This window comes from Crocodylus siamensis, chromosome 6, assembly GCF_052110815.1.
Source record: "Crocodylus siamensis isolate JL-2025a chromosome 6, ASM5211081v1, whole genome shotgun sequence".
Lineage (NCBI taxonomy): Eukaryota > Metazoa > Chordata > Crocodylia > Crocodylidae > Crocodylus > Crocodylus siamensis.
In genome coordinates this window covers 69,982,246-70,009,154 of record NC_143400.1, presented here as the reverse complement: position 1 = coordinate 70,009,154, position 26,909 = coordinate 69,982,246, and the positions used below count along the sequence as shown (strand labels likewise).

At 44.0% G+C, this 26,909-nt stretch overlaps 1 protein-coding gene across 1 annotated transcript in view; it reads left to right on the top strand.

Moving 5' to 3' along the window:
- Positions 1 to 5,001: 5,001 nt before the first annotated feature.
- CP (ceruloplasmin) overlaps positions 5,002 to 26,909 on the top strand; it is a 38,659-nt gene continuing 16,751 nt past the window's right edge. The window contains exons 1-8 of the mRNA XM_090055903.1: positions 5,002 to 5,197; positions 15,420 to 15,664; positions 20,176 to 20,388; positions 20,881 to 21,054; positions 22,081 to 22,335; positions 23,668 to 23,833; positions 24,913 to 25,052; positions 25,911 to 26,051. Of these exons, the coding sequence (XP_089912029.1) occupies positions 5,043 to 5,197; positions 15,420 to 15,664; positions 20,176 to 20,388; positions 20,881 to 21,054; positions 22,081 to 22,335; positions 23,668 to 23,833; positions 24,913 to 25,052; positions 25,911 to 26,051 (1,489 nt within the window). The 5' untranslated portion in view covers positions 5,002 to 5,042. The remainder of the gene's footprint in view (positions 5,198 to 15,419; positions 15,665 to 20,175; positions 20,389 to 20,880; positions 21,055 to 22,080; positions 22,336 to 23,667; positions 23,834 to 24,912; positions 25,053 to 25,910; positions 26,052 to 26,909) is intronic.

Sequence of the window (26,909 nt, the reverse complement as noted above, 5' to 3'; positions counted from 1 at the left end):
GCTGTTCCAATGCACTGGAATTCCAGCACGTTGGAGCAGGCTCAACTAATTGAGTCTGTTGGAGCTTGGCACCTGCTGGGTCTCGTGTATCAGCATCCCTGCACTTCAAAATAGCAGTGAGGGGGGCGCTTGAACTAAAGCTTGTTGAATGAGCTTTAGTTCAGGTGCTCTTGCCACCATTTTTAAGTGCATTTTAAAGACGCTGATACATGACACACCAGCATTCTCACTGCTCTAATTAAAGTGCTGCCCCGCACCCCCTCTACCTCCAGAGCATGTGTAAAAGTGCCTTGTAAGGCCTGAAGTTTAAGTTTGGTGTCTAAGAGAACAAGAGTATTATCACCCCAGAACACATTTCAAGGTGGTATCACAAGTCAGAGGTGCACGGTATAGAGGAATGCATGCAAAACTGGCTCCCTGTGCACCTGTACAACTTGTCATTTCCCTAGGCCTCAGCATATACCTTGGAGTAATGCCATGGCCCTACTCCAGTAGTCCCCAACCAGTCTATTGCGATTGACTGGTCAATTGTGGAGAGAGTTGGTCAGAGACTGGGAGGGGTGGAGGGGGGGGAAGGCTGAGTATGTGCATGTGCATGCAGGGCCCCCCCCTCCTTAGCCCAGCCCACCAGTTTGTGGAGGAGGGAAGCAGTGGGGGCCAAATCAAGGCCCCCATGGTGAGGGAGGTAGTGGGGCTGGGGTTGGGGCAGAAGTAGGGGCAGACCCTGCACAGCCAGGGCATGGGATGGAGCTGTGAGCATTTCATCTGGGGGGTGTAGGGAGTGGGGATGAAAGCATCCCAGGAGGGCATGGGGGGTATGTGCCCCCAGATGCTGGGTCCAGGGCAGTGCCAGGCTCTTCCCAGTGGGGGCCAAGCCAGCCTGCACTCAGGGTGGGCGGTGGAGGTGGCACTGGGAGTAGGGCTGGGGGGGAGGGGCTGAAGTCACCCAAAAATTCACCATAGCTCCCTCAACCCCCTGTCCCAGTGCCACTGCTGCCTGCCCTGACCATAGCACAGCCTAGCCCCACCTCTCTGGAAAAAGCCGAGCACAGCCTCCCAGCCCCAGCCTCTTCCCTCCCCGAGGGCATGGGGGCTGTGTGCCCAGGATCTGTGCAGGGAAGGGAAGGCTGCCATTGCAGCCTGGGACTAGGAGGCTGTGCCGGGCTGATGGGGGCTGGGCCACGGTGCACTCAGGCCAGGCAGCAGTGGTGTTGGGAGTGGGGCTACGAGTAAGGGGGGGGCATAGCCCCCACAACCTCCCTCCCAGCACCGCCGCCACCCAGCCTGAGTACAGGCCTGCCCAGCATCCCTGCTGGGAAGAGCTCAGCACGGCCCCAGCAGCAGCCTGCCCTGCCCCGTGTAGATCCATGGGCACTTCCCCCCATGCCCTCCTCTTGGTGTGTGTGCTCTCCCCTTCCCTATGCCCCCAGATGAGCTGCTCATGGCTCTGTCCCATGCCCTGGTTGTGCAGAGCCGGCCTCTGTCCCAGCCCCACTCCCTCCCTCACTGCTGTGGGGTGGGACAGATCAAGGCCCCAGCAGTGAGGGAGGGATCAGGGCACAGGCAGGAGCAGGGGCTGGGGGGAGTGGGGCCCCAGCTGGGCTGGGTGGTGGGACAAACGGGGCAGGGCTCACGTGCCTCCCAGGCCTCCACATGTCCCACCACCTGGCCCAGCGGGGGCCCCACTCCCCCCAGCCCCTGTTTCTGCCTGTGCCCTGCTCCCTCCTTCACCACTGGAGCCTTGGTCTGCCCTGCCCCGCCAACACCACGGCCCTTTCCCCTCCCCCTCCCCCCACAGACTTACCTGCTGGAGGGGCATGCCCCCAAATAATTTTTTCTCCCTCCATCTTGATCTGCACCCCCTCTCCAGACTGACCTGGTGGGGGGAGTGGCATGCGGTACATCTTGGGTTGCTTTTTATTTCAAGAAGTGATTTCCTACTTAAAAAGGTTGGAGACCACTGCCCTACTCATAGATTCATAGATGTAGGGTTGGAAGGAACCTTGTAGATCTTCTAGTCTGATCCCCTGCCCTGGACAGGAGAGAAAACCGGGCTCAAATGACCCCAGCCAGGTAGATGTCTAGCCTCCTTTTAAAGACCTCCAGGGTAGGAGCCATCACCACTTCCCTTGGAAGTTGGTTCCAGATCCTAGCCTCCCTGACTGTGAAGTAATGCCTTCTAATGTCTAGTCTAAACCTACTCTCTAACAACTTGTAGCCATTATTCCTTGTTACCCGGGGGGGCGCTCTGGGGAACAAGGTCTCTCCCAAACCCTGCTGGTCCCCCCTAGTGAATTTCTAGATGACCACCAGGTCCCCCCTCGGGGGTGAGGCTCCAAGGGTCATGAATAGGTAAGGTGATGAAGGTTTGGATATAATATTTGAGGAGAAAAAACCAAGGTCTCTTCACTGTTCCAGTCAGAGGTTTTGTTTATTTCAGATTTCAACTCTGAACACAATGGAATTGTTAGTTTTTGGAGAATTTCAGAATAATTTAGATGTTCTTGGTCATTTGACAGCAAAGATCTCTTATGATATATATGGGTGTTCAGAACTGAAACCCTCAGGCATTGCAAAACCTTCACTAGATAAAAGACTCCTTTGTACTGAGGAAAAGAAACAAACAAAGTACTGTATCTGGGCTCCCTCTTAACCAAGAGTATAATATAGGCTTATCTTGTTATGCACGTAGGCATTACTGGGAGGTATGCTTTTTATTACACTGAATGAGACCAAGGAAATGTTAAAAGGACTTTTACAGTAAGTGGCATACAGGGAAATGTTATTTAATGTGTCTCAGTTATATAAGATCTAATAAACTGAAAGGACATGAATTTGCTTGAGAAGAGAAAAGAAAAATCATGGCTCCAGATAGGATATCCATAAACCATAAGAAACAATTGGTAGGGGTCAGCATGATTAGATTTTGATTTCTTTCCTTAGTACAGCTGAGAAGGACTGGCACAGGGAGCCAGCTCTTCTTTTGATTGTGGTTACGCCTCCATATTTACTCTCAACAAGGACAGAGTACATAAAGTTCACAACCCTTCTTATCCACAGACAAGTATCTTCACATTGCCTTGTGGTGGGCCCAGAGGCAGGCCAAAAGCCCCCATATCCACTCCTGTACTTCTGTGCTGTGGCTTAGTGACCCCCAACACGCTGCCAGCCCACATGGCACAAAACTGCCCTGTCCTGAGCGGTGCCGAGTCAAGGACCTATCTCGGGGCGGGGGAGGATGTGCCCCCCATGCTCCCCTTACCAGTTGCCTGTGTTGTTCTGCAAACCAAGGAATGACCAGCCTACATTAAGGAACCGTTTAGTTCCTGATACTTCCCACTTCAAGAGACTGTTTATGGGGCTGTTCTGCCAAAATCAAGAGCAGGGGGGGAAAAAAAGACCAAATAAACAGTGGACCATCTACTCACTAAACTCATTGTTGAAGAATGACTCTGAATTTCAAAAGAGAATGAGAATGAGAGAGAGAGAAATGAATTAGTGGCAGATGAGGGTATTTATAAATTGTAAGAAATTGATTTAGATGCCACTGACCTCCATTCAGAAAGAGGGAGCCAACTTCCAGCATAGGACCTGGGGAAACTATGCAAGTTAATCATAGATTCAGGCACCTCTGAGGTCTGCTGAAAGCCAGACATTGACAAATAAATATGAATTCTATACTTAATAGTTCTGTTTTCTTAGGTGTTTTGTTCAAGGTGAGTTGAAGTTCAAATATTTTATTTTCCTAACCATTTAGGGTATTTTGTCCACTGCAGCAGCAACAGCAGCTCATGACATTTAAGGCTATCTTGCATACATCTGCACAAGTTTTTCCCTTAGAAGCACAAGTTCCACAAAGCTTTTACTTAGGAGCTTTGGGAATATCCATTGCAGTGGCCAGTCTTGCGAATGTCCCCTGCCGGAGGGCCAAACCTTGGACAATGGAACCTGCTATATTTAGCAGAAACATTTCATCAGAGCTAGAAGACCAGATGATCTTGGCCATTCTACATAATTTATGTCTTTCCGTTACACGCTATCCTGCATGTAGATTATGCAGAACTGATTTTATTTTACTTTTGAAAACAAAGGATATATTGCTCCTTCCTCCTTAATAGCTCACAAGAGAAAGAATGGGACTAGGGGACTGCAAACAGGTCACTCCCTGGGATTTACAGCTACATATCCATTCGGGCAGAGAAGGTGGGAGGCTAAAAACACACCACCAACCTCAAATAGGGTGACAAAGGGACATCCAATTTTTTCCCCACAACAGGGTGCTGCTATTCTCTTATTTGCAACACTGCATACAATTCCTACCTCTGTAGGGCTGCAATGGAGGACCATAGATGAATGGTACTTCTAGGGATTAATGCACGTGATTTAGATGTGGAGCTCTGTGTCAATGTCAACAGTCTCTGGTCTTCACATTCTCAGAGCTGCTCTGCAAGAGACTACGCTCTAGAGCACCAGGTCTCCAAGGTGTAGCAGCAGAGCTTGCGTGGGTTCAGAAGGGCAGGGGACTGTGTGGCAGCAAAACCTGCCCACCCCTCAGCTCCATCCTCCTGCTTCATGGCCTGACACCTTTCTAATTCCATTTTGGAAGATGAACACAGGGCCAGAAATATCAATCTGACACCACCTTTGATTTTAGGGTTCCAAATAGTCTTAACATGATGGGAATAAAAATTAGAGGGGAAAAAATTGGAAACAAAATTAAACAGTTTTAGTGTCATTTAGATCTTTGCAGGTCTTTTTAAAAATGAACACATTGTAACCTGGGAAGTTTACAGTTTCTTTAAAATCCAGATTTGTATTGCATTGAGTAAATCTCTTCTCTATGTCTTCACCTAAACTCACCAAGTTACTGGAATAAAAAACTCCTGTTTACTCTGACAACACAGCAGGCTCAGCCATTGTGCAACCTTTCATTGTGTTCACCAAGGCATAGAAGGGGGGTGGGAGGTTAATGATCTTATAAAGGGAAAGCGGGTCTGTCTCCTCTTTTGCTCTGTTGTTTCCACAAGGTTGGTAACTGCAAAATGAAGCTGTTCTTACTAATCTGCTTTTTGGCTTGTTGCTGTTGCCAGATCTGGGCAGTGTCCAGAGTATACTACTTTGGAATTACAGAGATCGTTTGGAACTATGCACCTGGGACTAAAAACATAATATCGGGACAGCCTTTCTCAGAAGAAGAGTAAGTAACAGTTTATACCAACTACATGTAAATGCTGTTGACTCTACAATAGTAGCTGGTTTAGACATTGGTGATTTGAGGCCTGCTCAAGTCAGTGAAGTTCAGTGAAAAGATTCCTGGGTTTTGAATCAGTGATTACTCCCATAATCTTTTTAGACTTGTAAGGTGCTCTATGTTTTTCCTTAATATGTCACAAATTAAATAGTATCTATGGAAAAGCCAGTTCTCAGGTAAGAGCTCATTCCCACTGTAACCTGGTTATGGGGGAAGCTTTTCTTGAGCTAGGACAGCAGAATCAGGCCCTGAATGTCTAAGGATGTTTGTTTTGGGTGGGGTACATGGACGCACAATATTTTTAAAGTAGGATTTCTTTTTCCCTTTAAATTGAAGTTACTGAAACTAAGATGTTTGAAAGCTCTGAAAAGTTCAGCTGTCTCTTAAGCTTTGCTGTGGGCGTGTTTGCCAGGTCCATTTAAGCTATGCTAATTTATCCTAGGATATACTTAATCAGCTCACATTTCAGTGTGTTTTTCACAATTCCTTTAACATAGTTAACTTTTTCTGATGCCTTTTCTCTTGTCCTTCCTGCTCTTTGTCCTTCCATGTCCTTCCTGCTCATCAGTGCAATGCAGTCCTATTCCCATGTGCAACGTCAAAAAATTAGCACAGTTCTGGTATGAACCAAATTTGACAAGTAAGAGAGGAAGTAACTGCAGTCAGCAATTTCTGGATGGACCCTTGTGTTTATCGTAAGTCGCACATGGCCTCCAAACAGATGCTGGTTTCCACCAATATGAGTTGTTAAAGTTCAGGGGTTTTGTCTGCCACAATGAAAAAAGATGCCAAAGAAAACACCTATTCAAAATAGATACCATTCAGGAGGAGAAAAAATATCTCTCAGCCACTGGAGAGGAAAGGGAAATAGGAACTTCAATTAAGAAATCTGAAAATAGGATTCTGGAGAGACTTTAAGAAACTTAGTACCTGTCTATAACTCCAGAGCATCACTTTGATTTGCTGTACCTTGTACAAGTCACTTAACTTATATTTTTCCTGTAAGGTTTTTGCTGAGGCCAGAAGCCTTTATATATCATTCCATTTTAGGATTACACCACAGTGTCAATATGTATGTATATATGTATTTTCCCCCTATTACACTGACACCCCTAGGCATCTGAAAGCTACTCATGAACTGATAAGTTACCATAGATGTTGGTAGAGAAAGCTGTGAATAGTTGGTTAAACAGATATTTACAGGCATATAAATTAATCACTCTGTGGGTGCATCTACATAAGATGCTACAGCACTGTAGTGACACACTATGGCTCCATAGCATCCACTGGCAAAAACTGTGATGCCACCACTACATCATCATAGCAACACACTCCCTTGTTATAGTGCATTGCTGTGGTGATGTAGCAGCCAAAAATAACCATGTGCAGCCAGCACAGCATAGATGGGCTGTTACTGGTCCATCTTTAAGTACTTACAAAAGGAAGTACTTCTTTAGGTATCTAGGGAGCAGAAGGAAAACAAGTGGAAGCATGGGACCCCTGCTGAACACCTCAGGACAGCTGGTAGCTGACAACCAGGAGAAAACTGAACTCCTGAATACCCACTTAGCTTTGGTTTTTCACCAGACCAATGGGAAAAACATGAGAAATAAGGCTCACATGGGGCATGGTGGGAATGACAGCCTTCCCACTGTTGACGCTGAGCTGGTGCATAACCAACTAGAAAAGCTAGATATTCATAAGTCAGCAGGACCAAATGAGCTTCACCCTAGAGTGCTGAAGGACCTGGCTGAGGTCATTGCAAGACCCCTGGTGAATCTTTTTAAAAAATAGTGGTGCTCAGAGGAGATCCCTGAGGATTGGAAAAGGGCCAACATTGTGCCCATCTACAAGAAGGGAAAGAGGGAAGACTTGGGCAACTACAGGTCAATCAGCCTAACTTCCATCCCAGGGAAAATCCTAGAAAAACTCAACAATGAGTGTATGTGCGACTCGCTTGTAGAGGGTAGGATTCTGAATGACAGCAAGCATGGCTTTGTCGTGGGCAGGTCCTGTTTTACCAATCTCATCTCCTTCTACAACTAGGTATCTCACCATCTGGACTTGGGAGAGGAGGTCAACATTATATACCTAGACTTCCAGGAGGCCCTTTAATCTAGTATCTCACAATATCCTTATGGGAAAATTGGAAGATTGTGGGCTTAACTGCTTGACAGGTCAGTGGGTGGGAAACTGGCTGCACGGATCTGTGTCATCCTGGTGAGAAGTGGCCGGTGGTGTTCCTCAAGGGTCCATGTTTGGTCCAGTGCTTTTCAACATCTTTATCAGTGGTTTGGGTGTGGGGGTGAAGAGCTCACTGGCCAAGTTCACAGATGACACCAAGTTATGGGGGACCACTGTCATGCCTGCAGATACAGGCAGACCTGAAAAGACTGGAGAGGTGGATCAGATGAGGTTCAACACTGAGAAGTGTAAAGTCCTCCATCTGGGGCAAATAATTCCCAACAAAGCTACAGGCTCAGTGGCGACAATTTGATTTACACCAAAGCTGAAACAGACCTGGGGTAATAGTTGAGCATTGCGTGAACATGAGCCGTCAGTGTGATGCAGTAGCCAGCAGAGCAAACAACACTCTGGCATGCATCAGCCAATACATCTCATGTAAAACCAGGGAAGTGATTCTTCTACTGTGCTCAGCACTGGTGAGACCACAGCTGGAGTACTGCATCCAGTTATGGGTGCCGCACTTCAAGAAGAATGTGGGAAAACTTGAGAGGGTCCAGAGAAGAGCCACCCATATGATCAGAGATTTGCAAGGCAGACTGTGTGAGGTGAGGCTGAGGGACTTTGGGCCTCTTCAACCTAAAGAAGAGAAGGCTGAGAAGGGACTTGGTAGCAGCTTACTGCTACATCAGGGAAGTACATCAAGAGATCGGTGAACCAGGGCACCCATGAGGAAAACCAAGAGTAATGGATACAAACTCTGGAAGACTGCTCCAGGCTGAATTCTAGGAAAACGTCCTTCATGGTCAGATTGTGGAACAAACTCCCTCCAGAGGTGGTGTAATCACCTACCCTGGAAATCTTCAAGAGGAGAATGAACAGTCACCTCACTGGGGTCACCTGAACCCCAGTTGTCTTTCCTGCCTAGTGCAGGGGGCTGGACTTGATGATCTGCAAGGTCCCTTCCAGCCCCTAACAATCTATGAATCTATTATGGCACAGTAACAAAGGCACCATACAGCCACCTGTAGATGTGCCCTGTGTGTGTATCATTTATATGCCTGTAAAGATTTCACTCTTCTAACTAGATTGAAATAAATAAGATTTTATTAGCTACAGGTCAGGAACACACTGTTTCTCTAGTTTTCTCACAGAAGGCAGTGCAAGGTGACACCTTTGGCTAAGTGCAGATAGTCAGAAAGCCCAAAGCAGAATTAATTCAATCTTGCAGGTTAGTTTAAACTTCATAGATCGAATCAATAAGCAAGGGAACAGACATTCACTTTAGATTCTGGAAATGCTGCCACATGCCTGCAGTGGCCCAGGCCAGAAACTGGGAGGACATTAGAAAACACCTCCCTGCTTGGCTGGAACAGACAACTTGGGCCAAGTCTAGCCCAAACACCGTGTGGTCGGGGTGGGAGGGCAGGTTGCAGGGGAGGTGCAAAGCATCCTGGGATGCTGGTGGACTGTGAGTTATCTTGAATCTGGATGGAATCTGGGACAGAAGTTCAATAAACCAATTTAACCTAAATCAGGTAAGTCTGATACTACATCTATCCAGGTTTATCTTGAACCAGTTTAGGCCATTTTGAAATCAGTTTATGTGCACTGAATTTCTGTCACATTACAGATTTGAACCAGTGTCTGATCACTTATACTGGTTTATGTGTAACTTCTGTCCCTAGTCTTAGGGCACTTTTACACATGCTCCAGGGGTGGGGTTGGGGGATGCTTTAGTTAGAGCGGTTCCAAGAGCCACTCTAATTAAAATGTTGCAACATCTCATGTATCAGCATCCCCACACTTCAAAATGGTGGCAGAGGCACTTGAACTAAAGCTCATTCAATGAGCTTTAGTTAAAGCACTGTAATTTAAGGTAAACAACATGCTGGCATGCATTAACCATTGTATGTCATGCAAAACTAAGGAAGTGATACTCCCACTGTACTCCGCACTGGTGAAACAGCAGCTGGAGTACTGCATCCAGTTCTGGGCACCACACTTCAACAAGGATGTGGAAAAACTTGAGAGGGTCCAGAGAAGAGCCATACATATGATCAGGGACCTGCAAGACAAGCCATACAAGGAGAGGCTGAAGGACTTGGGCCTCTTCAGCCTGCAGAAGAGAAGGCTGAGAGGGGAGTTGGTAGCAACTTACTGCTACAGCAGGGGAGTACATCAAGAACTCAGTGAACAGCTGTTCACCAGGGCACCAGGGAAGACCAGGAGCCATGAATACAAACTCCTGGAAGGCCACTTCAGGCTCAATTCCAGGAAAACCTCCTTCAGTCAGGGTGTCCAGACTCTGGAATAAACTCCCTCCAGTGGTGGTGCAGTCACCTACCCTGGAAATCTTCAAAAGGAGACTGGACAGTCACCTCGCTGGGGTCACTTGACCCCAGTTGTCTTTTCCTTCCTAGTGCAGGGGGACTGGACCCAATGATCTACAAGGTCCCTTCCAGCCCCTAACAGTCTTTGAATCTATGAATTACAGTGTGTTGGAGCAGCCTTCCAGCAGGTCTACAGGCATCCTTAGAGACTAAATTTTGAAAGTGGGCTGTTGGCTACAAAAGCTCATATCTCTTTGAAGCATTTAGTCTCCAAGATGTCACCCTACCCTGCCTACTGTCTGACTTTGGAACAACACAGCTAACTCTGTAGTTTTTCTATAGAGCCTGAAGCTTAAAAACACTGCTGCTACCTTATATTTTAAAGGTATTATAAGACTATTAGGATGGATTGTCCAGCATAGATTCCCAACATACGAGACTACAAAATGCTTAAATTATAAGATCCTCAGGGTAGTAATCAACTTTTTGTTTTCTGTACAGGTGCTTGCAAGACAAACACCAACCTTTTGTCTTAACAAGGGAAGAGATCTTGTCAGGACAGAAAGACTATCACTTCTTCCTTATTTAAAACTCACCCCAAAATTCACAACCCTCCCAAATGCATGGGTTTTGTCTTGGAACAGTCCATCAGCTTTGACTGAGGTCTGCTTTGTTTTTACCTTTACTTCAGGTTTAACTCAAAGAAAATATCAAAGAGCATCAGTGTCCCCTGAAGACAAGGCTAGAACAAAAACAAAAAAGCAGCATCAGCACTGGCTAGGAGCCCAAGTTCTTATGTGGGACTTGCACTGTCTATGAACTAAGCAACGAACTAACACAAGCATTTGAGCTGCTTCTAAGTGATGAACAAAGATAAATTCCAAAGAATCTGATACCCTGGAGCAATAGGCCTGTCAGCTCGCTCATATTTGAAAGGTGGCATTTGCAGATTCGCTCCCTCACCTGATGAAGCACTTGTCACTCCCACTGATCAGGCAAGTAGTAAGTACTTCAGTCCCAAGTGGAATGAAGCCTTGGAGCGTTTGTACAAATGTGGGGAAAGAAGAGCCACAGTGGAAAATAAAAATATAGGCAGAGGGAAGCTAGACACTGGTGAAGCGAAGACTGAGACAGGAGAAGGAAGGTATAAATAAAATCTATGGGGGAAAAATAAGTAATTAAATAATATGAACATTTGAGTGAAAAAAAATCAAGACCCAGAAATTAAAATCTAGAGGATAATTTAATTATTTTAAATTTCAGGTTGGATTTTTAGAATATTTTTCTCTAGGCAGCATTTAACAGTGTTTTAATGATGTTTCTAGTTTGAAAACCCCAAATATCTTGGCTTTAAGAGGCTTTCCTCAAATATAATGCCCCTGCGTATAGCAGTCAACCTCAGTTTTGCTCTCTCAGATACATGTAGCATAACACCAGTAATCCAAAAGCTTCTTAATGTTAATAAAGGGTAAAACTATCCTGAGTCTATCTTCAGAGAGAAGTGCTGAGTGTGATACTTACAGATGACATACAACAAACCTTCACTGAACTTGCATTCCCCTTACAAGCTCTGTGACAAAAGCCAGACCCATCCCTGGCCTATCCGTGGAGTTTTCAGACATAATTTGTCCCTATCATGTCTTGCATTTAATTTGCAACTTCTAAACTCTCATGCTGCTGGCTGCACCCTCCCACAAAGAAATTGTGTTTAAATGAGGACAGTTATCTACTGTGGGGAAGAAGGAAGAGAACACAATACAGCTGTCAACCGGAAGCCTCCACAATTAAATGTTAATTATTTATGCAGTCTAAGAAGAGACAAAACATACTCCCCCTGATTTAATTTGTGGCTGGCAAAGGTTCCTGAAAGCAGACTTCCCATAACTGACCCTTAGCAGCAGGCTTGTGCTCTCCAAATTACACAAAGCAGCTTATTGGTCCAAAGAAGCTCTATGGCTGACTGCAAAAGCCAACAATGCCTCCCTAGGGTTCAGCCCTGTGTGAAATGCATTTCTGGTCAGAATTAACTAACTTCACAATATCATGTAGAATGTGAAGCTAAATTACACTTAGGACAAGAAATCAGAGGAATTTTGAACTTTAGAGCACAATTAGGCAAATGGATTCCTTCCTAAGCAACCCTTACTCCCAGAATCAATGCCGCTAAAATGAATGGCACAATGCGTGTGACCAGTCATTACATAGATTAATGAAGGTTAGAGGATTTGGCATAAATATGTTGGTTAACAGCATTGACCTGTTTTAGTGAGCATTCAAAAAAGGATCCGTGTTAAATGTTTCCGTGGCCATCATAGACAGGGACTTAAATACACACATTCTCTCACACATGCATGCACTTCTTTCATACTGAAGTTTATAAGAAAATATCTGGTCAACTTCAGTCTTCTTGATCTGCACCCCCAAGCTACTTCCCTTCCTCTTCCCCTTCCCCTTCCACCACCACAGACTTACCAGCTAGACACTGTTCTTCGAGCTGCCAGGCTGTCAATCGGAAATTGGATTGGTTTTGGCTGATATGCCTCCTTAAAAATCAGTATTGGTATTGGCCCAAAAAATCTCTTTCAGTGCACCCCTAATATAGTGCATTTGTGAGAGTTATCCCAACGGTCAATCTCTAAAGTTAGAAGATACCTCAGTTGCCAGTCACACCATCCTCTCATTGGTGGTAGTTCCCTTTCTGTTGCCAGGCATTCTCTCAGTTTTGGATAAAGTATAATGGATTGCTCAGTGAGGAAAAAGATGGTCAGTGTTACAGCACCTGGCCTGTAATTTGGAAGACCAGCATTTAAATTCCCTGTGCTACTCAGCCAGACTTTGCGACTTTGCGTGATCTCTAGCTGCTTAGTATTTCTGTGTTTCATCTGTGAAGCAGGGATAATAGCACTATCTTACAACATGTTATAAAACATAGATACACAAAATAGTTGCAAGGCTCTAATATGCTACAATAATGTGACCATGTAAGCAGCTAAGATAGACAATTGGAGTCCCATTAACATACCTATTGACAGCTAGAATGCTCTTTTACCACTCAGCATTTTCACAGAAGCCCTGGTGGTGATGGTGCAAACCATCACATCTGTATGTACAGTCTTGCGCACTCAGCATGGCATAGAGCACTGCACTCTTGAGAGTTTTTACAAATATGTAACATGGATTAAAAAACCCAAAACCTTAAATGTATCCTGTTTACAGCAGCATTGGCTAAAGAATTACCATATAATAATGGGCTCTTATATCAGAATTAAAAGATAATTCTTGAAGTTAATAGGAGCATAACCCTACAGTAAAGATTAGATCCAGGTTTTGTTTTATCCAAAACAAGTGCATCATTGGAGGAAATATAGTTAAGACAGAAAATTTAAATGTTGTCCCTTTTGTACAGCCTTGCAACCTTACATGATTTTGTAGGACACAAAGCAGAGGCTGTGGGGGTCTCACTCCCATTGAATAAAAGCTACCCAAAACACCAGGGGAAAGCCATGATAGAGACAGATGGTTCAAAAGCTTTATCTAACAACATAGTGGGAAATATAGAAGGGCATCTTCTGAATTTAGGATCCTACCCTGCAAATCTTATTTGCTGTAGGCAACAGAAGTTCACACCAGACAACAAAGCTAACCTATTTAATGACTTCTTTGCCTCCATTTTCCTGAGCAGCGACTAGATCAGCCCCCCCGACTGGGCTCCCCTCAGCCCCAGGGGAGGCGCATCTAGGCCAAGGGCCAGCGAGGATCTAGTCAGGGAACTTCTGGAGGGACTGGATGTATTCAAATCAGCTGCTCCAGATGACCTCCACTCTAGAGTACTGAGGGAATTAGCCGATGTCATTGCAGGACCCCGGCATGGCTTTACAAGGACTCGTGGTGCTCTGGTGTGGTGCCAGAGGACTGGAAAAGGGCCAACATGGTTCCCATCTTCAAAAAGGGGAGGAAGGAGGACACAGGAAACTATACACCAGTTAGTCTTACCTCGATCCTGGGGAAACTTTTTGAGAAAATTATTCTGGCGCATGTCCACGACAGGCCAGCAGGGGAGATTATGCTTAGGGGCAACCAACACGAGTTCATTAGAGGCAGGTCCTGTCAGACCAACCTGGGGGCCTTCTATGACCAGGTCACCAAATCCTTAGATGCAGGGGTAGCAGTGGACATAATCTTCCTGGACTTTCGGAAGGCCTTCGACACCGTCTCTCACCCCATTCTCATTAAAAAACTGGGGGACTGTGGTGTTGACACCCACACAGTCAGATGGGTCACCAACTGGCTGGAGGGCCTCACCCAGAGAGTGGTGGTGGACGGGTCATTTTCAACCTGGAGGGATGTGGGCAGTGGGGTCCCCCAGGGCTCGGTCCTCAGGCCTGCACTGTTCAACATGTTCATCAGTGACTTGGACGAGGGGGTAAAAAGCACCCTGTTCAGATTTGCTGATGACACTAAGATGTGGGGGGAAGTGGGCACGCTAGAAGGGAGGAATAGGCTGCAATCAGACCTAGACAGGTTACAGGGGTGGGCGGATGAGAACAGGATGGGTTTCAACAGTGACAAGTGCAAGGTACTGCACTGGGAAGGAAGAACCAGCACCATACCTACAGGCTGGGGAACTCCCTTCTCGTCAGCACAGAGGCAGAAAAGGATCTTGGAGTCATCATTGATGCCAAGATGAACATGGGCCGGCAGTGTGGGGATGCAGTCAGGAAGGCCAACTGTACCTTGTCATGCATCCACAGATGCATCTCAAGTAGGTCCAAGGAGGTGATCCTCCCCCTCTATGCGGCACTGGTCAGGCTGCAGCTGGAGTACTGAGTCCAGTTCTGGGCGCCACACTTCAAGAGGGATGCGGACAACATGGAGAGGGTCCAGAGGCGGGCCACTTGTATGATCAGGGGCAGCAGGGCAGGCCTTATGAGGAGAGGCTACGGGACCTGAACCTGCTCAGCCTCCACAAGAGAAGGCTGAGGGGGGATCTAGTGTCCATTTACAAACTGGTCAGGGGGGACCAGCAGGCACTGGGGGAGTCCCTGTTCCCCCAAGCACTACCAGGAGTGACTAGAAATAACAGTCACAAGCTGGCAGAGGCTAAATTCAGACTAGACATCAGGAGGCGCTACTTCACTGTCAGGGTGGCTAGGATCTGGAACCAACTTCCAAGGGAAGTGGTGCTGGCTCCTGCCCTGGGGGTCTTTAAGACAAGGCTAGATGAACACCTTGCTGGGGTCGTTTGACCCCAGTACTCTTTCCTGCCATGGCAGCAGGTCGGACTTGATGATTTGCTCAGGTCCCTTCCAACCCTACTAACTATGAAACTATTTGAGAGCGTATAACAACCACAATGTGTGCTGTGCCACTTTCAAGATGTACAATGATATAACAACACATTGTAGGTTTATCAACATCAAACCACCTCATACAAATCCTTTACATCCTTTTTATACAAGAAAGTAACATCTCTTCTTCACTGCAAAAGACTGAATAGTATAATTGAACAAGGGTAGTAATAGCTTCACTATTTCTAAAGACTTTAGGTTATTTATGGTTTTTGTACCATGTATAACAGATAAGCCTTTTGACAGACACTCAGTTACAAAAACGTATGCTGACAGGGTTGCATTTGTGTGTTTTCTCTGCAGACAATCTAAAGTCTTTCTCCAGAGGGGCCCTGACAGAATAGGAAGTGCTTACAAGAAAGCCATCTACGTACAATACACCGATACCTCATTTAACAAAACAGTAGAGAAACCTGCCTGGCTGGGGTTAATTGGCCCCATTATTAAGGCAGAAGTTGGAGATTCTGTTATTGTCCACTTGAAAAACTTTGCTTCCCGGTCCTACACTCTTCATCCACACGGTGTGAAATACACTAAAGAAAATGAAGGTAAGTTTCAGTTCACTGTAGTCAGAATTGTATCAGCATTTTGAACTTTCCTATTAACTCAGTAGAATTTCTCATCTGAATGAAGACTGTTCAAGTAACTAAGGATAATGGGGATTTAAGAGGGGACTTAAGTCAAATGAAGGTAGGATCCAATTAAGAACATGCAACTGTTTTCAAAGACTAAAACATTAAATTAATTGGAACTCTTCTGACACATAAAGAGACAATTTTAATCAACACTTCTCAGCAAACAAGACTAATGAGAAGCAATGTTGATAAGGTAACCAAAATAAGGATCTTTTCAAATGAAAAAAAAGTGACGGTTATAATTTCTAGTGTGTGAACACTAAATGAAAACCTATTTAAATTAAAATATAAAATACAATGTGAATTGTACTTTAAAATGTAGAGGTATTTTAGTACAGTCAACACATTTCTAGAAGTTACCACATATTAAATAAATTCATAGGGTATAATACTGCAACATTTACCAAGGTACTGCAGTAAGGTGCCCATTAAATTGGCGATGGGTTTGCTACAAATGCCTTAAGTAGGTTAACTTTGGGGAATCACAAACTGAGCCATCTGGGCAGATGCATAGCTGGGGTAAATTTCCACAGCCCCACTGAAGCTAATGGAACTATGACAGTTTTCACCTGCAAAAATCTACCTCAGTCTCTCTTCCAGTTAGTTAATTGAAGGTAGGCAACTGTTGAGTCCCTGGATTATGGTGTATGCACAAGAGGCCTAGTCAGATGCCTGATGAATCCGCTTGTGGCTGACAAGCCCAATTAAAGAGCAACACAGCTTATTACAAGGTTCTGAGATTCATGTTTGTCTGAGTTGGACTCCACACTTACAGCACACTGCTTGCTTCTGTCTTGCTTTGCTTCCATCCTCTGGATCAGAGCAGCTTCATGTTGTGCCAGATGTTCCCTCCAGATCAGCCAGGTTCTGCATGCTCCTCCCAGCTTTCTATGCTGATGTTGAACAATCATGATGTTGCATTATTTTTGCACATCATGGTACCAACATAGTGGACAACCCCATTTTCTAGAGCCGTCTCAAATCTCACTTTACAAAATATTCTTGGGGATACAGTCTGCTCCAGCACCTCAGGGTTTGGCATTTTGTCTTCCTGTTTTATTTTCAGGGTCATATGTAGGCATCTCATGTGAAAGCTGTTCAGTCTCTTGATATGCTTAGCATATGTGGTCCACATTTTGAACCATAAAACAGGGATGACAGCACACAAGTCTCGTAGGTTTGGTCACCTTAGTTGATAGTTTGCTGTTATTCCATGGATGTTTCTGTAATAGCTCAGAAATTCTTAGTTTCTTTTCCAGTTCTGCTATTTCAGTCTGTAGGTCATGATTCCTGCTGACTGTAGAACCTAAGTAACAAAACCTGTTGATGCCACCAAGATTTACCCTCTAGAGTGATATCAGGTATTGGTTCCTCCACCTCTTGATACATGATCACAGTTTTCTTGAGGCTAATTTTCAACCTGAAGCTCTTGCATGACTCAGAAAATCTGCCCAAGAGATTTTGTGGAAAGATTCCCTGTGGGCAATCAAGACTGCATCATCCTCAAACAGGAAATCTCTCAGAACCAGCTCTTTCACCTTGGTTTTTGCTTTAAATCTTGCAATAATGAACAAGCCTACATCTAGTCTGGTTCCAAGATAAATGTCATCATTGCTGTCCTTGAATGCATGAAGGAGCAGAAATGAGAAGAGCACAAAGGCTAAGACACACCCCTGTCTCACCCCATTCCTGATGTCAAAGGCATTTATGATTCTTTGTTTTCATACACTACTGTTGCCTTCATACCTTAATGTGATAAGCGAATGATGTTCAGCAGTTTAGAGGGACAACCCAGTTTCTTCAGAACAGTAAAAAGGCCCTGCCTGCTGACCATATCAAAGGCCTTTGTCAGATAGATAAAGATGATGCACAGGGGTACTCATTTTTCTCTACGCTTCTCTTGCAGCTGCTTTAGCAAAAATATCATCTCAATGATCATGGAATCATAAAATCATAGGGCTGGAAGGGACCCCAAAGGATTATCAGGTCCAGCCCCCGCTTGAGCAAACAAGACATCTGGGCTCAGGTGAGCTCAGCCAGGTGACCGTCCACTCTTCTCTGCAGACCTCTAGGGTAGATGATTGCACCACCTCTGGGGGAGCTTGTTCCATAGTCTGGATACCCTAGTTGTGAAGAAGTTTTTCCTAACGTTCTACCTTCCAGGAGTTTGTGGCTGTTGTTTCTAGTTTCCCGCCAGGGTGCCCTGGTGAACAGTTGTTCACCAAGCCCCTGATGTATGCCTCTGATATAGCAGTAAGTAAGTATATCAGGTCCCCTCTCAGCCTTCTTTTCTTTAGGCTGAAGAGTCCAAGATGCCTCAGCCTCTCCTCGTATGACTTGCCATGCAAGTCCCTGATCATACGGGTGGCCCTTCTCTGGACCTTCTTGAGCTTTAGCATGTCCTTGTTGAAGTGTGGCACCCAGAACTGGATGCAATACTTCAGCTGCACCAACGTTGGGTAAAGCCGGAGAAGCAACTTTGGTTTTACTGGAGATGCAGTGATGGTGGAGTGTACTAAGCAAAAACTGCATTGGACTTTCAGGATAGCTTCTTTCACCCAGATATTCCAGCCCAGGGAGCATAATGCAAGTGACAGCTTTTCAAATGATGTTAAACAGGGACATACCTCTATAGCTGTCACAGTCACTTCTACCCACCTTGTTTTTGTATAATTATACAAACCAAACATCTTTGAAATCTTGCACTACTGCTTCCTGTTTCCAACAGAGCAGTATAACTTCATGGAGCTTCCGAAGTACTTCGTTTTTGGCACATCTGTAGATTTCAGCAAGCAAGTAGTGGTTGCTAGATGTCTTGTTCCCAGGGATCCATTTAATGGTTTTCTGCAAATTGTCTAATGTAGATGCAATGTCCAGCTCCATCATATGTTCAGACTGTGGTAATCCTTCAAAGTCTTCGTATTTGATTTCAGTCTCACTGGAGTACAGAGTTCCATACTGTTCAATCCAATGCTCAAGTTGTTTTTATTTATTAGTGATGACATTTCCATTTAAGTCTTTCAGTGGAGCTGTTTTCTTCTTGCCTGGACCAGTTGCTTGTACATCCCATTGATATCACTTGCATCAGCTGCTTTCTGAGTATCATCACAGTTTCAGCCAAAAATCTTGGGCACACCTCCTAAACCTGCTTTTGCACTTCTCTTTGAGCATTTCTCAAATTTTCCAGAGTTAGTTAGTGAATGACTTTATAAATGAGATAATGTTTGGAAAGTACATTAGTGACTGAAGATATAGAAATGCTCACCACAAACAAAGCCAATTGTTAGAGTTAGCGATGCATTGCATCCAGAAAATACAGCAAACCCTGGTTAAATTTCCTTATAGGTCATTCACTCTATGGTGTAATTTGCTATTGTTCAGATTCCCCACCAGTACCCCTCTCTCCTTTCCCCCAGTAGACCCCTACTGGAAGTTGGTCACAGCTGGATAATTCATTTGTATTCCCCTTGGAGTGATAGATACTTGGTCCTTAAATCTGGCTTCCTCCTTAGAAAGCTCTTTCTAAAATGCATTACGTTAATGATGACACTGTAGAAGATGACAGCTAGATTCTACTTGCTTGCTTAATTTGAGTAGTCCTGGAGAAGTCTGATTTGCTTCAGTGGAGTTATACAAACAGCAAGGACTACTCAACAGGAGCAGGATTTAGCTAGAATCTGGCCCAAGATAGCTTTTTCTTAAGGCTTATTAGTGTAAAGATGTGGGAAGCTATTAGTGAACATGACATTATCATGCAGTTCTTTTAAACATATTAACCAGCCATTCAGCCATAACTTCAAGACTTGTTGAAATTTCACACTACAGCTGATGTGTGTGAAATATTGATATATCCCATAGGACAACAGCAAGTTATGCAGCAATATGAGCAGTAGAAATGGAAGCAAAGTGATCTTGTTTCAGATGTTGCTTTTCTACTTGAGGTAAAGTTGTCAGGGGACCAAACAAATATGAATTTTAGAATACCTGCATTGATATATATGCAACAAACATTAAACAATAGTTGAGTAATTCTTTTTCTAAGACTTGAATATATTGCCTTCCTGATAAATTTGGGAACAATCTCTGGTCCCGCTGACATCAACAGTAATCCCTCTCTTTTTGAAGCTGGTGAGTTTTTGGCCCTAAACAACAAATGAGAAAGATCTACCCATCTGCTGTTTCAAAAAGCATTTCTTTGCAAATTCAAAGAGTTGGTCTGTGTTGCTGCTGCAGTTGGTTAACTTCAAGAAATGACAGATGTCCAATATCAATGTCTTATGTTTCATATATATTCTTTATCCTGCCAAGTCTAAGATATCTGTTAGTTGTAAGGTGCACATAACACCACTAGTTGCCTATCATTCTTTGCTAAATCATGAGTGAAATGCATTCATATGGACTGCTTTGCATCATACCTTTCCCAGGTGCTTTTTATCCAGACAACACCAAAGATTTGCTAAAAAAAGATGATGCTGTGAAGCCTGGAGAACAGTATACTTATAAATGGGATGTGACAGAAGATCATGGTCCAGCTGAAGGAGATGATAATTGTATTACTAGGATTTATCACTCACATATAGATGCCCCAAAGGATGTTGCCTCTGGGCTTGTTGGACCTCTGATAACATGCAAGAAAGGTAAATGGTAGAAGACCTATAAAGCAAGGAAATGGAGAACTGAAATTCTACTGTTGTTTTCCTGAGTTAGATTACTGCTGCTTAGTGCAGTCACTAGCTTTTAAATAGTGTCCATGATCTCCTTACAGTTAGCTGCCTTGCATAGGTATGAATGTTTATACCTGGATTAGCATGTATGATTTGTAAAGCACTGTGGTGTAATCAAACACTTTTATGTTACATTTAATATAAGTACACAGTAATCAGCAACTCATATGTTATTTTCATTTTGTTCAACAAAATATGGTGAAAGATGTTTCCTGTAGTATTAATCTATATTAATCTAATCTGGGTTCACTCTATAGGATGAAAAATCTAAGAGGCATATAGGCAAACCACATAAAATTCAAAAGGTAACCAACAAAATCAACCTGAATGACTCTTAGATATAATATTGCAGAAAAGGAGGATTCCTCCATCCAAAGTCTATGAAAATGGTGCTCTTTATTGCAGGCACACTGGATGGGGGAAGTGATAATCAAATTGATGCTGAATTTATCGTTATGTTCTCTGTGATGGATGAAAATCTCAGCTGGTATCTGGATGACAATATCAAGACATATTGTTCTGAACCTGCCAGAGTTGACAAGGAAAATGAAGACTTTCAGGAGAGCAATAAAATGCACTGTAAGAGAACTTTTTAGAGTTGCTTATCACTCCTGTATCACATTAACATTCCTGTTTGTCCCTGATGTCATGGGTGTCTGGTGCCTCATGAGTTGGGGGGGGTCACATGCTGACACAGGTCAGCAGTCGGGGGAAGGGGATCCCCCGCAGTTGATCTCACTCACCGTAAAACAGCCACGCCATTCCCACGGCCACTTCTGGAAGCAGTGCAGCCGCTTTTGCTGGCAGCCCTGCTCCCCGGCTGGTGCTCACAGGGGGAGCACTGGTGTTCCCGCCTGTCCCCCTGCCTGCTGACTAAAGAGGGAGCATGGCCTGACAGGGTGGGCACCAGTGCTCTCAGGGGGTGCACGGGCACTCCCTACATGTCACCCCTGACTGATGTTTTATTACAGCGTTTTACTTTTTGAGAATTTATTTAAAAGCAGATTTCAAGTAAGGGTTTAGGGCCTCTTCCTGTTCTCACTGAAGTCAACTGAAAGTTTTGCTACTGACTTCAGGTGAGAGCTGGGTCAGGCCAGAGTTTATTAATATAAGAAATAAAAGGATGTGTATTTGGTAGAACTGCAGAACTGGAGAAAAATCAAAACCATACAATTATGGACACAAAGTATGTAGAGGTAACGACTGACCAAAGAGCCTAAAATTGCAACCAAGTCTGTGCATAGCCTCTGTACATAGATTTTTTTCTTTTGATCGCTGTGCTATGTTCTCCCAGACTAACAAAACAGTCTACACTGTACAGTGTCAGCACATAGGATATCCCTTAATCTAGTATCAAGCATATAAATCACAGAAAAGACTACTGCCCAAAAGAACTAGCTGTAAAAAAAAAATCAAATATGGGTTCGGTTCAGATTTTGGAAAATGTTAGCCTACTTTCAAGCTCAGATATAGAATTGTGCTACAGCTTGTTTCATAATTAAAAATCACTCCTCTGTTTTATATGGTTATCAGAATAGCCAGTTTCTGCACAGAAATCTACGAACTACATGATGGCAATATGTTATGCTTCTTTTTATCCTTTAGCAATCAATGGATACATGTATGGGTACCTTCCCAGTCTCACCATGTGTGCAGGAGACAGGGTGAAGTGGCATCTTTTTGGCATGGGTAATGAAGCTGATATCCACTCAGCTTATTTCCATGGACAGATATTGACAGAGAAGAATCACCATATTGACTCTGTGAGCCTCTTCCCTGCTACATTTGTTGATGCTCTCATGATACCAAAAAACCCTGGAGAATGGATGCTTAGCTGCCAGGTCAATGACCATATAGAAGGTGAGAAACAAGTCACTATGTCTAAAAACATCTTCTGGGCCCTGAAGGAACACCGAAGAATAGCTAAAACACTTCTGTTATTTGGCCTGCCATAGTGATGTTACAAAACAACTTTAAAAACCCATATAAACAAAAGAAGCAGATACAAGACCCTAACCAGATTTTGAACTAGTTGTGCCTGAACATAGTCCTTACTGCAGGGGTTGGCAACCTTTAAGGAGTCACAAGCCAAAATAAGGCAGCTGAGTCTGAAAGTTTGCCACCACTTGTGACCTGGGTGCTGCCCTGGTCTGCTGCCTACCCAGCCCTCCCTGCTCTGTGCCAACGGCTGCTATGTGGCCCCCTACTACTGCAATTGCTTCCCATTACCCTTTGCATCCAGTTCCTATCACTCCAACTATGACCAGCTACAAATTCAGTGGCAGGAGAAACAGCAGATGCAGCAAGAAGCACAAGAAAAGAGAGACAGCTGGGGAGACAGCAGGCAGCACTGCACTGGTTCAAGTGCAGAGAAATACTATTGCCCTGCTCTCTACCTGCTGCAGAATAGTCTTGGCTCCACCAGCTGGATGTAGCTTCTTGGTGGGCTGGATCTGGCCCACAGGTCACAGGTTCCTGACCCCTGCCTGATAGAGTTTGCCTTTGTAGGTGCTGAATATATTATTACAGATGTACTTTATACAATAGTGAAGATGACACACAGCAATCTCCACTTCTTTTCTACTTAAGACCTGGTCTACATTTAAAAGTTTGCTGTTATGTATGTTAGGAGTGGCAGGAGAAATCCTATATCTAATCAGCACTGCAATAAGCCAACAATCGTTATATTGGCACAAACATCCTTTTGCTTAAATAGCTTATTTTATTTAGAGCACTGGATAAATTATGTCTCTTCTAAAAGAATTTGCCAGGCTAGCCCAACCCTTTCTAGGGTAGGCAAAGCTTAATAATTTCACAGATGAATTACTGATCAGTCTGAGTGAAAGCAGAGCCAGCCTAATAGCATGGGGCCTAGACAGTCTGGAGGCTGTTTTCACTTCCTCCAAATCTAATTTGGCATTGAAATACGAATTGTATCTTCACAACAAAACATCTTTTTTAATCCTGCTGTTCCTATCAGCCTCCAACATGTATAATGCATACCACATCCTAACTAGTGGCCTGGGTGTTATTTTGGGTAGTTTGTTTTAGTCTTTGATCTGTGCATCTTGCAGATCATCTATTTTTTCCATGAAAAAAACCTGGCAGTAACAGGTGAAAGAAAACAAAACCAGTCTTCCCCCTGTGGTTTTATCTTTTTTCTCTCTCTTTTGCATGCTTGTATGTGTTCAGGTGGCATGCAGGCCATTTTTGAAGTAAAAGACTGTAAAAAACCCACAAGTGATCAGAATGAGTCTACAAACATAAGACATTACTACATCGCTGCTGAGGAAATTATCTGGAACTATGGCCCAACTGCAATAAATCATTTTACAGGACAAGAATTAGCTACTGATGGGTAAATATCTTGTATCTTGAAAGTAAGGAGCTATTGAGTATTGGCCTGAAAGTGAACAAAAAGTATTTGCTAAGTGGAAGTGTTCAGAAATACTAAATACATGTATAGAAATGAGGTGTCCTTGCTTTTTAAGTAGAATTCCTTGTTGTTTTCAGCACTGCTTTAACGCTACAAGATATAATCCACAGCAGTTATGCCTGTTATTTTGTTGGGGCCTTTCTGTTAAGTTTCATTGTAGCATTAGTAATTATACTAGAATGAAGAAATGTTTGTGCATGGTAGAACAACATTCTGGGTCCCTTGAAGAATAAAGAGTGATGATTGACCCAGGCAGGTTAAAGAGCTAAGAATCAGGGAACAGATTTTCAGCTAGCATAAATTGTCTTAGCTCCAATGAAGTCAGCAAACAGTACTGACCAGCTGAGGTTTGTCATTTTTATATTTAAATATCTAACATCTGGGCAAGGCATTGTGTTACTCTCTTTATTTACACAAGATGCTACATAATTAATTATTTCAATTAACTGTTTTCAAAATGCTGCAAGATGCTTGAATTAAAATACAATGAAAATTGCAAAGTAAATCTGTATAGGTTTAACTCTCTTAAACTGTGACTTATTTATGGTTTTTATATTTGTTTCATATGTGACCCATAATAAAACATTTTCAGAAAATGGAATAAAAGCACCGACGAGAAATCATTTATGGTGGGTCTCCTAATGTACTGTATAAAAGGGCAACAGTGCAGGATTTTTTAAAAAAATAAGAAAAACTTTGTGGAAACTTAAATTTTGGGACTGCAGGTTCCTTCTGCATCTCCCTGATATTGCTGTATCTGACTCTAAAATGAGCTCAGGGATAGACCAGCGAGCTGAGACCCAGGAGACCTCTGCCATCAGCCCACTCTGTGACTTTTGGCAGGTCCTTCACTGAAGAGCTCAGTTTCCACCTCTTAACATGGAGATGACATACTAGCAACTTTTGTAAAGCACTGCATGATCTACTGATGAACAATGCTATAGGGGAGCTAGATGCTATTATTCAAAATGTCTATTTCTATCACAATTTCATCCACACAGAGAGTCTCAGACTTTTTTTGAGCAAGGTGACAAAAGAATTGGTGGCTCTTACAAGAAAGCAGTTTACAATGAATACACAGACAACACCTTCACAAAGCGTAAAAATAGACTCCCTGAGGAAGAACATCTTGGACTTCTAGGTAAGACTGTTTCAGACCGTTTAAAGTCAAAGTCCTGTAAGAGTTTGTCCCATTTGTTAGTTTCTTGGATGTATTTGGTGGAGTTTATCAGTTCACTGCCTTCCTATGGGAAACAGAGTGGAAATGTTCTGGTGTTGAAAGGGCCATGTCAATGTGTTGTATGAGCCAGTGAAGAAGTGGTATTTGGGATCTGCTACTGGTAAAGGGCAAAAGAGAATGAGATGGAGGAGGATAAGTAGTGGCTATAGTGAAAAGGGTGGGGCAGCAAGGAGAAAGCTCTGGAGCTGGTGTTTGTGCTCCAGCAATGAAGCTTTTTAGCTAACAGACAGGGAAGGGGGTGGAAGTAGAGGATGCAGCCTGGCACTGAATGGGTCATGACTAGTGGAAAATGAATGATAAAGGGTTGTATATGTTGTGCCTAGGGAAAAAAACAAATTGCACCTTCTGGGAGGAAAAAAGAGTCCAAAGCAATTGTTTCCTATTTCTTCCAGCTGTAGAGTGTCACTTCCTACAGCTGCTTCCACAACCTTTCTAGACACTGCATCTAACTTCCCAGCCTTTCCCAGTAGCCTCAGAGTGCCCTCTCCACAATCTTCCCTTTACCTTAGCTTCTCCTTTAAGGAGTGCTGGAGTCCAGCTGCCCCTACTGGACTTCACTGAAGAGGCACTGCTGCAAGCCTCCTGCCCTGTTCTGCTGTAACACTACTTTTACCTCGTTCAGGTGATAAAGTATGTTTTGTCAGAAGACACAAGGAAAAAAGCAGGATCTGTTACTATGAACCCTATGCCAACTATTTTTATTTTATGCTCCACTTCAATCAACACACTGTGGTTATTAACACCTTTACTCTTTATTAGGACCAGTCATCAGAGCAGAAGTGGGTGACATCATCAAAGTGACCTTCCGCAACAATGGCAGCCACCCATTCAGCATCCAGTCCCATGGTGTGACTTACAGCAAACAAAATGAGGGAGCATTCTACAATACCATCTCTGGAGGTGATTTTGGAGGCTAGGAGATGTCTACCATCTCCGATGGAGAATAATGAATCATAGAAAATTAGGGTTGAAAGGGACTTCAGGAGGTCATCTAGTCCAACCCCCTGCTCAAAGCAGGACCATCCCCAAATAGATCATCCCAGCTTTGTGTAGCTGGGTCTTAAAAACCTCCAAGGATGGAGAGTCTATAACCTCCCTAGGTAACCTTGTCCAGTGTTTTACTACCCTCCTGGGGAGAAAGTTCTTCCTAATTTAACCTAAACTTCCCTTGCTGCAACTTGAGACCATTGCTTCTTGTTCTGCTTTCTGCCACCACTGAGAACCGTTCAGCTCCATCCTCTTTAGAGCCACTTTTCAGATAGTTGAAGGCTGCTATTAAATTCCCCCTCTTCTCCAGACTAAATAATCCCAGTTCCCTCAGCCTCTTCTCATAAGTCATCATGTGTCCCAGGCCTCTAGCCATTTTTGTTGCCCTCTGCTGAACTGTCTCCAGTTTATCCACATGTTTTCTGTAGTGGGGGGGCCCAAAACTGGACACAATACTCCACATGTAGCCCCACCAGTGCTGAATAGAGGGGAAGAATCACTTCCCTTGATCTGATGGCAGCACTCCTACCGATGCAGCCCAGTATCCCATTAGCCTTCCTGGCAGCAAGGCCACACTGTTGGATCATATTCAGCTTAATGTCCACTGTAACCCCCAGGTCCTTTTCTGCAGAGCTGTTGCTTAGCCAGTCAGCTTCCAGCCTGTACTGGTGCATGGGATTGTTCTGTCCTAAGTGCAGGACTTTGTAGTTGTCCTTATTGAACTGCATGAAATTTCTTAAGGTCCAATCCTCCAATTTGTCTAGGACTCTC